This window comes from Phasianus colchicus, chromosome 2, assembly GCF_987193195.1.
Source record: "Phasianus colchicus chromosome 2, bPhaCol1.hap1.1, whole genome shotgun sequence".
Taxonomy (NCBI): domain Eukaryota; kingdom Metazoa; phylum Chordata; class Aves; order Galliformes; family Phasianidae; genus Phasianus; species Phasianus colchicus.
The window spans coordinates 6191468-6205637 of NC_143437.1; the positions used below are offsets into that span (position 1 = coordinate 6191468).

Genomic DNA, 14170 nt, shown 5'->3' on the forward strand with positions numbered 1-14170 from the left:
AGCAGAGCTCCATTCCCCTTAGGCACAGCCACCTCTCTAAAACCCCCCCAGCACACCGACCCCATCCAGGCTCTCTGCACAGGTGCAACCCTGCCGTTGCTTTCCTTGCATCTCACATACAGCTTGTTCTTCGAGCCCAGAGCCCCGCACTCAGTGCTCCCAGCACAGCTGGGGCCCCGGACCCTGATTTTTTTCCCCTGAATGCTTCTCTGTACGTTGGTTTGTGCCGAAAGGGGCACGGGGACCCTCTGCTGGGCCAGGGTGCACCTGCTGCTCATCGGGCTCGCTACGGGAGCCAGGTGCTGGCACCGGACCGCGCAAATTGCCAACACCTGCCCAGGTGCGTTCTGCTGAAGCATTCGACCCCCAGCCTTACAGCTGCTGGCAGTCAGAACCCGCTAAACGGGACAGCCCCCCTCCCCTCCACGGGAGGCAGAGCTGGGGCTCGGGGTGGGGCTGCCGGGATGCTGAGCGGGGTTGGCTCCGGGGGGGCATTGCGGGCTATGCGATCGCCAGCCGCGGGCGGGGGGGAGCGGGGCGATCCTCCCCGGCCGTGATTGGCAGCGCGGCGGTGTCCCCTCCCGGCTGGTGCTTCCCCTCCGCCGGCTCCGCGTTGAGGAGGGGCCGGGGCTGCAGCGCCGGCAGCGCGCACACCGCCGCGCCCCGAGCAGCCCCTGCAGCCCGGCCGCTCCCGCCGCTTTCCTCAGCTTGGGAATTTTTTGATTTTTTTTTTTTGTTGTTGTTGTTATTTGTTTCCTCCCTCCCTTACCATCTCGCATCCTCCCCCCCTGCATCTTTTGGCCGCTTCCCCATCTCGCCCGCCCGGCGCCCTCCCCGCGGGCTGCCTCGGCGGGCGCTCAGCGCGGGGCCATGCCGGTGGGGCCGGCGCTGCTGTTGCGAGGCGCCTTCGTCCTCCTCCTCCTCGTCCTGCTGCTCTCCCTCGGGGCCCCGGCCCGGGCAGCCGTCTACACCAACCAGTTCTTGGTGGAGCTGCACGGCGGGGACCAGGCGGAGGCCGAGCGGGTGGCGGCGGATCACGGCTTCGGAGGGGTGCGCAAGGTAAGGGCTGCCCGGAGCCGCTGGGGAGCGGGGATGGAGCACGGCTGCGTCCTACAGCCGCACGGCTTCGGGAGTCCGCTTCCCGCAGCCGCTGCACGGCAGTCTCCCGGGAGGGCGTTCGGCTCCGACTGGGAGGTGAGGAGTTTCCCACATGCTGGGTCGCTCGGCGGCGTCTTTGGACTTCGCTGCGTAAACATCCTCCAATTGAGCTCCCATCCTGCGGGGCTCGGGAGCTGTGTGGGGCAGAGCGCAGCGGGGGCCGGGCCGCCCGAGAGCTTCCTGAGCACGGCTGGAATTGAAACTGCTCCGAGCGCTGAAAATAATTAAAGCTGTATCTCCATGGAGAAGCTCGCACACGATTTAAATGGCAGATTTCTTAGGGATTTTGACACATAAGTTTGAGAGGCTGGCAGCTTCCTTCGTGTCCCTGTTATTCTCGTGAAGAAATAGGACGTTGTCAGGGCAGAGAATCCAGTTGATATTAAGCGTGGTATGCAATCAGTGCTCATCACAAATTGATGTAAGTTGGGAAACTTCGAGTTCCATTGGAGGCTGTTTTCTCTCCTGAGGTCCTAGGAAGTCCTCGGTAGCTTCGGTGTCAAGGAGTCTCTGCCCGGCTCCTGGAGAGCCTTGCTGTGCTAGAAATCTCTAACACTGCAATAGTAATCAGAGCTCTAAACAGTTTAGGGTACAGTCAGTAGGTCTAATACAGTGTACTGGTCGGGACGGTTCCTGGAAGGCTCAATGCCCAGGCAGTATTTGGTTGGTGGAGTGTGGAGGGAAATAGAGGTGTGTGAGCAATATTTGTTTTTTTCTTTCCCTAGTAGTTATGCAATGAGATCCTGATCTGACTTCCAAAGAAGTGAATGGGAACTGCATGCTGAACTTGACTAAGTGAAATGACTTAATCCCCTGGTATACCTGTGTGTCTGTCTTATGAAGTGAGACTCGCTCCCTCAGGCTGCCTTGACTCCAGTGGGGGCTTGTTACAGAAATGAGGACAGTGTCTTTTTTGCTTTGAACACCACTAATGCCTGCTGCTGATAAGATGCTTTTGTTTTGGGCTTGTCCTGGTGGTGGTGGGGCTGCTCTCCTGCTGCCTTTGGGTCAGGAGCTGTTATAGGAATTTGGTCATGTTACCTGAAACTTTGTAGATAGTGTTGTTTGGTCAACAGTTTTCTCTTGTTTTTGCTCTCTGCCTGCACTCCTTCCATCATATTCTATCCTATCCTGGGGGTACCTGATAAGGCCTCAGGAGGAGGGAAGGGTACCTTGCTGCAGAGCTGAATTTCTTTGTACTTTAGCTAGATGCCTACAAATGCTGCTGTGAGCATGTTGGGAAGAGATGGGGGGGGGGGGGAGGAGAGCTGTAGAATGAAGAAGAGCAGCTTCTGGGTTGTTACAGTTATCTTCCCAGGGCTTGTTAAGATGCGTACTGATTCCACATGGAAATCAGTCTTTTAGCTCGTCTCGGCAAGAACTGGAGGGAGGTCCCCCAGGTACGTGGGAGGAGAGGATCTGCTTTCCTGTACGTGTCTCAGGGATGCTGTGTCCCTTGGATGCAGGAGTCCCAAGAAACAAAGCCTTGCAGAGCTGCGGTGCTTTCTGCGTGTGCTCACAGCGAGGAGGAGGTGGCCGAGGCTCTTGTGCTGTGCACGTGCTGTCCCGAGAGGTTTTCAGGTTACATCATCCCAGTCCTTGAAGAGCTAGAAAGCCTCCCACCCTGTGCCTACAAATGTGAGAGAAAATAGCACCCTGCTGTCTGCAAGGCAGAGATTTTAGGGAGCGGGAGGAGTTCCTAGAGTTTGGCATTTAGGTGAGGATAATCCATCAGAGTCTGATGGCAATCTGCAGGGGAAATCTGAACAAGGAGATAGGTGGGTGTCAGTAAAAGCATGTGCCATCTACACCGCTGTCTCTTCAGTACTGCTGGATAGAAGAGCCTCCTGATCTGTTTTGCTCTCATTGGGCTTATCTAGCATCTCAGTTTACAGTCTGCAGGCCTAGCTTTAACAGTCATAACAGCAGTGCAAAAAGTTGAACACGGATATGTATGTGTATGCAAACAGAGCTGGGAATGGTAAACTCTTTGGGAAAGTATCATCTATAGAACTGCTGTCTACATTCTTGAAAAATAGGAAAAACTTTATGCAAGGAGAAGTGACTTTTCCATGCTTCACTGTTTGGACAATACACTGAATTATTTACTTAAACTAAATCCAGTTACCCTTACCAATACTGGAGAAATACTGTTGTCTGAAAGCAATCACCTTTGTTTCAGTGCCGGTATTTTCCTGGCAGTAGTAAAGGGCAGATAGAGCTTTTTTTTTTTTTTTTGGGTGGATTTAAGATGTGTAGAAGAGAGATTGCTTTTATACTTGTTGTGTACCACAGATGTGTGTTCCCATGACTTTGCAGGAGCTGATTTCTAAATTACATATTTTTAGTGCTCGTGGTTTTTCCCTGATAACACAAACTGTGCACGAGTGCATATTGCAGTTATTTAATAACAAACTTCTGCAGGAATGCGAGGGAGAACATTGCCTTGAAGATTAATGTCATGAACAGTGTGATGTGCTTTCTAATTGATTCCTTGGCCGTGTTCCCTGCCATCATTCCAACGCTGCTGCAAGACTTCAGGTGGGCTAAAATATGTGCTTTAAACGTGGTGCCCATTTAATTATTTTGGGAGGGCTCGGTGCTCATATAAACAACTGCCTGCATTTAGATTTAGGGCCGTAACATGAGGCAGAGTCTTAAGAATGCTGACCAATTTTCTTTAACTTTTCCTAAATTAACCTCAAATATGGACCTCTGTAAATCTAATTGTGTTGATTTTTTTCTTTTAATGTTTAAAGTTTTGCAGTCCATTTGTACTTATTTCTATATATTCCCTATGAAACAAATGCTGTGATAAAGCATGTTCTTTTAAGGTGCTTAGTCTTGCTATCTTCAAGCAAACAGGAGTTAGGAGGCAACCCCCTAATAGCTACATCATGTTAAATTGTGAGAACTATGAAAGGAACAACTTCCTTTTTTCTGTTTGCCTTCTGGCACCTTACCACCAGAATACATTTCTTAATGCAGGCTGAAAAAAGCTGCTTTTTGATCTTGCACTGCAGTTCTTATTCCTTTCTACCAAGGGGAGCTGAAAGAAACACTTGTATAGGTCTCATAACTGGAGATCAGAACTCGGGCATCTCTTCCATTTCACCAGCAACACTGAGGCAGATACAGTCTACAAAATGCCACCATATCTAACTATTCTGCTACTGGTAGCACTGAGGTGAAGGGTTTTAAACAGTTGGTGTTGAGTGGCCTCAGATTTTAGAACATGGAGAATCTTATGTCACCCAAAATTTGGCTGTTGTTTCTTTTTCCTTGATGTATTTATTGCCTGGTCATTTGCTCTCTCTAAATCTTGCAGAAACAAAGGTGAACTGTCACAGTTGTGACTTTCTGCTTTCTGTTTTTTGCTTTGGAGGCTGCTGGTTTAGGACCAAACTTTATGGAGCTGCCTGTGAGTTTCTGGATGAAATGATGGGAGCTCATGTGTACTTACATGGTGCAAACACCATTTTGCCTGAAGCAAAACGTAACCCATAAATAAGCCAGAATTCTTACTTGGGCAGCCCAATTCTTCTGCATCTGATGTGGAAACTGACAACACAGCAGTGGAACATTCCATGCATAGAAGAGTCAGGGAGCCTGTCCTCCCCACACGAGCCCATTGGAGTCTGAAGACTTGATGTCAATGTCAAGTCTCAGACTGCAGTGTTTCCGTGCGCTAATATGTTTAATAATTAATTAGCTTTGCATTTCATGTTGGCCTAGAGGAAAGGGTGTTTGTTTGCACAAAGTAATCCTTCATTATAGAAACAGAAAAAGCCTTTCTAGAACTGGAATGTTACTAAGAAAATGTATAAGGAAACTAAGACGGAAATTTCTTGCAAATACTAATTGTGCAGCTACCAAGATTTCAATAGGTCTCACCATAATAGAAAACACTTCAGTTTTCAAGAGTGAGCTGATGTGTTCAAGTTAAGGGGAAAAAGCAATTAACTGCTAGGGAAAGTTTGATCCTGCTGTGGTAAGATGTGCTGCTGGGGGGGACGATGGATAGCTCATTTTTCCAGAAAGACCCTGGAAGAAAGTAATTGTGGAGAGAGCAGCCAACAGGGTCTGGACCCACGTCAGTTCCATGCCTGCAGAGTGCCGGCAGTGTATTGCTGGGCTCTGGCTGGGAAGTCCCATTGGCTCCTATTTACACTCTAGAGGAATTAACTCAGTTATACTGTGGCAGCAGGGAGTTTGCCTCGTAGGTGAAATAATATATTCCTTTCAAAATGGTGCTTTTTTGTTGTTGCTGTTATATTCTATTTTGCATTCCATAGGAGCAGCAACAGTAGTGAACGCTTCAGCTGGTTAACTCAGAACAAAAGGTCCCACGTTACTTTAATGTACTTGCTCATACGTGTGAAAGCTGGTCTCTATCCACAGAAAGAAAACAAATGCTCATGCACATCCCTCAGCTGGTGTTTGCTGAGCTCCTTCCCTATCAGAGACCCAAACCGGCTGCTTGCTGGCGGTGTGTTCTGTTTGAGGTTTCAAATAATTACCTTGTCAGCTTTCTGTAGCATTTATTCTTTGAATGCAAAACAAGGTCAGACTCCCCTGCTATGGATCCCTGCTGTAATTGCTCTATTACTGTTCTGAATACATGGTGTAGTTCTGTTTCCTGGCAAGACATGCAAGTTAAACCTTACTTTTACAGATAAGTTTTGTTTTATTTTCTGTGCTACAGCTCAAATGAAAAATTGTTTGCTTGCGAAGCTGCCTGTGCTTTTATTTATTCCACATAGCCTGAACTCAATGGCAAAATTGCATGTGTGACAGAGAACCAAGAAATGCCCTGTCAGACATTTTTTTTTCACTTGTTTTCTTCAAGCTGCAGCCTAACTCAGGACATGCAGTTATTTCTTTTCATTTACATTATAATTAGTTTTACCAGTGTCAAGGAGAAGAATAGAGAAAACGTACAAAGAAGTGAACAGCATCTCCAGATACTGTGCTCACACCAGAACAACAAGGTATGCTGCAGTCTAGCTTGAACCTCTGCCTGATGAAAGCTTGTGGTGTGGTAGCAAGGCACCAGGGATGGTTTTCTGCTGCAGGATGCAGCTCCAAGGTCTGAGAGCCTTAAACTGCTGAGGAGCATCAGTGCCTGAAGCCTGGATGCAGCTGGGTGCCTCCTGCTGCCTGTTCCCTTCCATCCTCAGGCAAGGAGAGCAGCTCTGGTAGCTCCTGGCTGCCACCAGACCTGAGCCAGCCTCCTGGGGCTGCATGCAGCATTGCATGCAGTGACTTCAGCTCCCCGGGTTATTTCTCTCCACAATGGTACATGGAGATCTCAGTGCCATGCATGTAAGGTTCGCGTTCTGTGCCAAGAGAGACAGGATTAGTATACAGAAATAACTCTTACTTTCTTTTCTTTGCTTCTAGTCTGCCACTGGGCTATTTCAGACCTGTGCTGTGGAGTTCATAGTCGAGTTATTTTAATATTAGTGTAGATAAACGAAGACCATTAGCATGGTGTCACTGCCTGTGAATATACCATCCTGCTGGCAGCCTAGCATCTCCTACCTTTTGCCCAAATAGCTTTCCTACGTGACTTTCAGGCTGTTTCTGGATGCTACATTGTATGGGTATATTAACTGCCTGTATGCGTTGAAGCTTTGTGATCCCATATGTAGTGGCTCTGTGTAGGATTCTGGTGCTGTCATTCCTCTGGGCTGGTTTTGATGTTGAGAGCAGTCTGATGGCTGTTCCCCCTAAGAAGCAGTGTGAATATCTGTGGCTGTTACCTATGCTTAAGTCAAATTTGTCCCCAGTCCCAAATCTGTGTAGCAAAAGGATAACTGCTTTTGTAAAAGAACCCTGTTTTGGATGGCTGTTATTTGGTATCAGAGCAGATGGACAGATCTTACTGCCATGTGACAACCAGAACCAGATGGTTTCAGTTACTCTGCGTGAGGTAGAACATTTTGTTTCCAACTTGGGAGCTCACATCCATATCAAACCTCTAGACCAGAATAAATAAATTGTCAGTGCTCTCCCAGCTCAGAGTGCTTAGCAGGTAAATGGTCCTGGAGGCTGACGTGCTGCTAGGCTGGGTGCCTTCAAGAAGCATGGAGATAACTGTAGGATTCCTGAATTTATTAGATGTTACCTTTTAGAAGAGCCAACTTGTGTGAAGGTGGAAGATAGCTTTGTGTCTTCCTCTCAAAATACGGCAGGTGATAAGATATAATGCTCCACCCATTCTTAGAAGACTGCTTTAACATTACTAATGTGGTTAAAATGGGAAAGCAAACCCAACTGCAAAGCTGTTATCATCAATGTAGGAGTGCTAACATGTTTAGCAAATGCCAGATCAGAGCAGTAACAACAAAAATTTCATTTAAACTAGAACTTTTACTAGTAAGCCTATGCTCATTTAAAAATATATAAAATATGTCAGACTTCCTATATGGAACTTCCTATATGGTTCCTGTATCTGGAACCTTAGTTATAATGGTAACGCTTGACATGGCAGTTAAGTGGAAGTTTGCATGCAGTCCTTTTTTTCATCCATCTATGGAATTATTCCAGTTAAAATGAATCTGTACGACTCACGTGTCAAATGCTCATAATTAAACACTTACAAAGAAGCTGCTGAAATATATATAGGATTTATTTGGTAGATAGTTTTAATCAGTGAGTTCTGAGACATGAGCATGTTCATGGAAAATTCTGTGAGCTGGAAATCAAGCCAAAATGATTAAGGGAAAGATAAATTGTGCCAGCTCTTGTTAAAATATTAGAGCAAGCAAACCATCTTGTGCAGGTCTGGTTTTAGGACAAGTGGCTAATTTCTGTGAGGGCTGCAGTAATGAATGGAATGTATGGATGTGAAGTTACCTTTGCCACGCAGTGCTGTCCTAGTCAACAGAAAGTTCTGTTCTTTTTTTCTTTTTTTTATTTCAGCTTTTCAAATAATTATGTCAGGTTTCTACAGGATGCTGGCTGCATCTGCAGGATGGTGGCTATAAATATTGCAGCGAGCAGCCTGGTGCTTCCATCTATCACTGGCCTCTGGTGGGAGGAAGCCAAACTGCTTGACTCTTTGTCAAAGATGGGATTTCTCCAAGAAACCTGGAGTAATCTGGTGCGCTGGTCTTGCTGTAAATCAATGCAAGCTCTGTGTTTAACTCTTGTAGGTTCATTGAAATGGTCGTGGGCTGTGCTTTGGGACGGAGTGAGCTGTGTGAAGTTCTGCACAACCACCTTGTGTTGTTCTGCATGATGAAACCTGATGTGGACATGAAGTTAAAACAGTCACTCTGAGTCTGGCTCAGGTGAGCCCTGGCTGTATTTTCAAGTAGTGTGAGCTTATACCTGGAATTAGGGAGCACAAGCTAGCTCAGTCTTACCATTTATACATGGGGTTGTAAACAGCTCAGATGGACAGCAGTGTTGCTACTTTAGTCACTCAAGAAGTGAACAGGGACATAATGTTCTTCGCCATGTATTATCTATCTTCTCAAATAGTACCTCTGTGTAAACGTTACATCCTTAATTTCTTTGTCCACAGAAAGCAAATGGAAAGAGTGACCTCAGTGTTTGCATCAAACCAGTCAGCAAAAGCGTGTTACCAGTGCTTGTGAGTGAACTAGATTATTTGCTTACTTGATGAGTAAAAAGGTACTGTGTCAAACCTGGCTTCTCCTAGAGTACTCAACGAGATTGTAAAAACTGAGACCCAACAACTATACATGTACTACTAATAAAGTAGAGATATAGGCCGTGTTATCAGGGAAGTATTCAATATCAAACGAGAGGTAGGCAGTTGAAACTCTTAAATAAGTAGTTTTAAAAAAAGGGGAGGAGTGGATGGAGAGGATGGATGGGGTATTGTGTATGCTTTGTTGATGAGAGTATCCTCCTTTCTGCCTTTTCATCCTTTATGAAACACAGGTGAAATGAATTGGTGCAAGTCTGTAATCGCTCTGTGGCTGAACCTTTCATTCACTGTTCATTGTGCAGAGCTGAGTACAGCAGGAGCTTCTGCCTGAGGCTTCAGCTACATCCGAGATGTGGTGAATTAGCTATAACCTTTACTGGTCCCCATGGGGACCTTGTGCTTTCCCATGTCAGTTAATCTAAAAAATGTCTGTCGGTGAAGTTTAGCAATTTAGAAGTCACTCTGAATCAACTGTTATGCATAATTGTCATTTCTGAGTTTGGGTGGAGAAGTGTGACAAATTAGGGCCTGAACATATTTGCAGGCTAGAGGAAAAAAAAGTAATGATGAAAATCAGTTGTTTACACTGGTTAAATGATGGTTGTGAGTCTGGGCTCCATCTGAAGATTGATCTTTACAGCATTTCAGTCTATTGATTTTTGCATTACCATTTAGACCCTAAAACTTCATAGGTGGCTGTACTTTTCTTTTAGCTGTAAAACCTTTCCATTTCTCATGCAATTCAGATATAGTTCAGAATGAAGTCCAGACAGAACTGATACAGATTGTTTTCTCTCTTCTTTCTGATGGGATTAAAATACTCAATTTCCTTATATAAGATACCTTTTTTTCCCTTCTCACTGAAGACATTTTATCCACGTTAAATATATTGGTAGAGAAACCAATATTCCAAGCTCCAAAAACTGAAGTGTGCTTAAGTAATTAATTAAAAACCTATATAAACCTAACTGATGTAATAAAGAAAGATCAGCACATACTAGGTTGACCACAATTTCTGTCAGCAATAAACATTTGTCATCCATCAGTTTGTAGTAACAAATAGTAAGAAGACATTTCATAGTTGACTAAAAGGTCAGTGAGGAAGGGAAAGAGGTGGTAGTGTGATCTGCTTTCCTTTCTCATCATTATTGCTAGCATCTGGGCAGATTTTGTTTATCTTTTATTTACCATCTAAGTCAGAGCTCTCGAACCCACTCACAGCTGTTAGCCTCCATTGTGAAGTGATGATGGTACAGGACATACTGGAGCTGAGATGAGTTGTCTTCAGTTCATGATGATGCGAGTAATGGACTCATTCATCTCTGACATGGTCTTCTATTAATACGGATAAAGGTCCACGACTTTCTGCTACCACAGTCCAGCAACTTCACAAAGGCAAGGAAAACAGCAGTGCTCTGAAATGTTACTTTTCCTTGGCTCCTCTGAAAATGTTTTCTCAAGGCTTCCTTGCACTGCTCTTTTCAAACCTAGTATCTTGACTCTTTTTTTTTTCTTTTGTTTTTTAATGGGGCAGGTTTGTTTTTTAACTACTGCCCATCAGCTTTTCTCCCATACAGCATCTATTTTTCTCCAGAAATTGACTTTTTTTTCTGGGAAATGCCAGACTTGTTCAGTGTGGTCTAGCAATAGAAACTTCCTTGAGAAGAACTTTCTATCCATCAGCTGTTGCTTGACAGCCTGGCATTAAATAGACATGGAGAATAAAGGGTTTGTAAAGAAAGAGTTAAGAGCCTTTCTTAAGTGTTGGGGAAGGCCAGCACCTTTGCATTAGTACAGTTCACCTTTTTTGTGCTTTCTTGAGTAGTTCTTGTCAGTAGCCAACTTGTTTTGGTTTGAGCTGCTTTTATAGCTGCATTTCCTTAGAGTTTGAGTTCATGACTTTGCTTTTAGGCACTACATTAGCTGAGCACTTGCACACACTTGTCCTACACGCTTTATTGTGTGGACATTGATTTAAAAATAATGCTGAATAACGCTTTGCTGAAATTCAGTGTCCTTGAGTAGCTGTCTTAACCCCTCTCCATCTCTGAGATGCAGATCCAGTTATTTTTAGCAGGGTTAAGCTATATCTTAGTGCCGTGTTTCAAATGTAACAAACTTTTTATTTCAAGTGTTTTATCTCCATATTCTTAGAGCTGATGTCACAGTGGACCTTGGAGTAACAATAGGAGTCCATCTTTTTAGTTACGTCCTTAAAAGGACAGAGAATTGTGTTGTGGATCAGAAGAGAGGGAAAACAACTCTAGTTAGTACTAATTGCTGTCAATATCGATCTACCTTTGTTAGAAATAAACCGTGATCACTGAAATGTGCAGACTATAACTAAATTGTTTATTATAATTTGAGTCTTCTCTATGGCACGCTGATAGAAGAGATTTGTCATGTATTATTTAGTCATGTTAAAATATATACCAAATTTCTGTTGTTAAAGAGATACCTTATATACGTATAGATTTACCCACTAAATAAGTATTGACAATGGCACTTAGCATTTTATAGTTTCAGTAGTGCTGTGCAAACATTAATTAAATGAATTTTATCAATAAATAAAAATCAGTAAACAAGTACTTATTAGACTATGCTATTTTACATGCAACTGAAACAAGAATATTAACAGCTGTAATTGCCTAAGATTCTCTTAGTATTAATAGAAACAGGGGTTGCCCAGCATCTCACAGCACTTGCCAGGGCTAAACTGCAAGGAATATTTAATTTATAATTGAAAACCATGCCCTGAACCAAGCCTTAGTTCAGTGCCACCATGGGGGGGGGAGAAAGAGCCAAGATGGATAGGAAAATTAAATGCTCCTAGACAGGATAATCATGGTGGGGAGGATATTTGAGGTGTGAAAAACTTCACAAAATATTACCATCTTGAGAGATGCTTTGAAAACTCAGTAGGGCCTTGAAAGAGCAGCAAGAGACCCAGAGGCACCTTGTTTCTCCAGTTAGGAGATAACTGTGAATAGCATTAGTCTTGATAGCCTTTAGTTGTAAAACAAAAATAGCAGATCCGCTTCTGGGACACCATCTTTTTTTTTTCCTGATTTTCTTAAAGCATTAACTGTCATGTGTTAAATGAACTAATTAGTTAACCAGGTCAGATACTGACCAGTTTTCTGTCTGTGATGTAACCTATAGTGCGCAGCTGAGCTACTAGCAGGAGCGAGTTAAGAAAGTTAAGTTTAGGGGCAGATACTTCTCCGAAGAATGTCTGGAGTCTAATTTCTGTTTGCTTTTCTGGGTATGAGTTTTTTGTTTAGTTTTTGTTTGTTTTGTTGGTGCTGCTCTTCTTATAGGATCCTCAGCATCTGTGTACGAGGACATAATGATGATTACTGAGCCTTCACTTAAAGCTTTCAATCCAACAGTAACAATCACCAACTCCAGGTGATGACCTGGATCAATCCATATGGTCCAATGTGAGTGCTGGTGTATAAGCAAGAACATCCATTTCTAAATCCGAGAACTGTCCTGGTTTGGCTGTATTCAGCAGTGCACGTGATAGAATCAATAATGTGTTCTGTGGTTACTGGGGAGTAACAGATAAAACTCTAAAATGCACAGATCCATTCATCTAAAGTAAAATGTCTCTTTTAAAAGCCTGAAATGATGTGTTCAATTCACTGATAAAACTCACAGCAAATCCACAGCCTTGTTGCTGATGACTTACATGACTGTTGCAGGCTTTCAGGATAAAGCTCTTCAGCGACAAACTTAAGTGATGTGAGCACAATAAAACATAAAAGCTTAGAGTTATTCAATTGTAAATCAAATTCCAAACATTGTGAACTTGAGACAAAACCAGTGAACCAGTGGGGCAGTTTCTTGTTAACACTCGCAAGTGCTGTGTGTGACAGTGTAAGAACAATACTAGTGAGAAATTAGGAATTATACTTATGATATCAGAATTGACCTATCTGAATATGGGTAGATGTGCTCTTCTTTCAGTCTCTGGAGCAAAAAAAAGATGCTCCTGGTGCATAGCTCTGCTCATCTTGTATGGCCACCTAAAATAGGTCAGATGAATCGTGCTCTGAAAGTGCCTTTTTTTCTTTTTTTTTTGCAGTGAATTGTATGGGGAGCTCACAGGAATTCTGAATTTCACATGGACAGATGGATATGTAATCATAATTCTAGTCAGTCAAATGCTGGTCCCTTTCTTCCATTTACTTTCTGCATTCACCTTAATCTTGTACTTACTGTATTCAAAAGAGACTAAGAAAAAACCTTATAAAATCTTGTTTGGCAGTCTTTGGGTACCACATCTGCATTTATAATGTTACCAGAGGAAATAACATTTGAGGAACCATTGGAAACTATTATTGGTGGCTTGAGAAGGATGTAATATAACTTTCAAGCAGCGTTGCCATGTTCTTAAAGATAACCAGTATCCTGAGAATACCATATATCCTTGTTACCTTGTATATTATAATATTTCCATTGACTTCTGGAAAAAGGAAGAACAGATCAATGATTCTACTGTTCTACTCGATCAAGTAGCCACAATCTTTTCTTATTACTGCCTGTTGATTGGAAGAACGTACAACAGAGATAAGAACATATGTAATTAGCTAAGCCAGGCGCTTCTGAATTCGTCAGTAGAAGAAATGCTGAACTGCGTGAATCTCAGCTGACTTTACAGGGATAGTGTTGTGTATAATGGATGTTTTAATGAGATTTACGTTTTGGAAGTATTAAAGCTGTGGCTAACACCTCCATGTGCCAAATTTGCCAAGATGAATAGGATTAGGTTTGATTATTACTTAGATGGAAACAATTACACTGCACCTACTTGTTTGTTAAAGTGGGCCAGGAAGACCAAGTCAGAGCGTTGAACCTTTTAACCCTGGGACCTCAGATTCTACCTGAGCTCCTTTGGCTGAGGCTTTTGAGTAATTATAATGAACTAATGAGAGAGTGTGAAATCCTTGCCTGGCACCTTGGGCGCACTATGGACTGAGTTTCACGTTGAGCAACCTCTGGCAAAACTTTAGCCCTCTGTGCTATTCCACACTTCTCTACCGCCATTTGAATTAATCCTTTCTTATTTGTCCTTTGTTCTATTTTATTTCTATGCCTCGAGCTGCCTGAGTTTCTAGCTGGCTTTACTTGTATGTGGTCCTTGTCGCTATAGTGAGTGAGTGCCTTTGACTTCAGATTTGGCTCCCATCTGTATATTTAAAAGTAAAACGATTTCTAATGCTAATCAGAGTGAGGGAAAATGAGAGAAAGAGTTTTAAAAATTCATATTGAATATTTATAAGCATCCTCGGTGCGTTTGAGGAAGCTGGGATGAAAAGGTTT

The 14170-nt window shown here is 43.5% G+C and overlaps 1 protein-coding gene across 1 annotated transcript in view; it reads left to right on the plus strand.

Moving 5' to 3' along the window:
- Positions 1-579: 579 nt before the first annotated feature.
- Positions 580-14170, plus strand: part of PCSK2 (proprotein convertase subtilisin/kexin type 2) — a 93870-nt gene continuing 80279 nt past the window's right edge. The window contains exon 1 of the mRNA XM_031603310.2: positions 580-1059. Within this exon, the coding sequence (XP_031459170.1) occupies positions 871-1059 (189 nt within the window). The 5' untranslated portion in view covers positions 580-870. The remainder of the gene's footprint in view (positions 1060-14170) is intronic.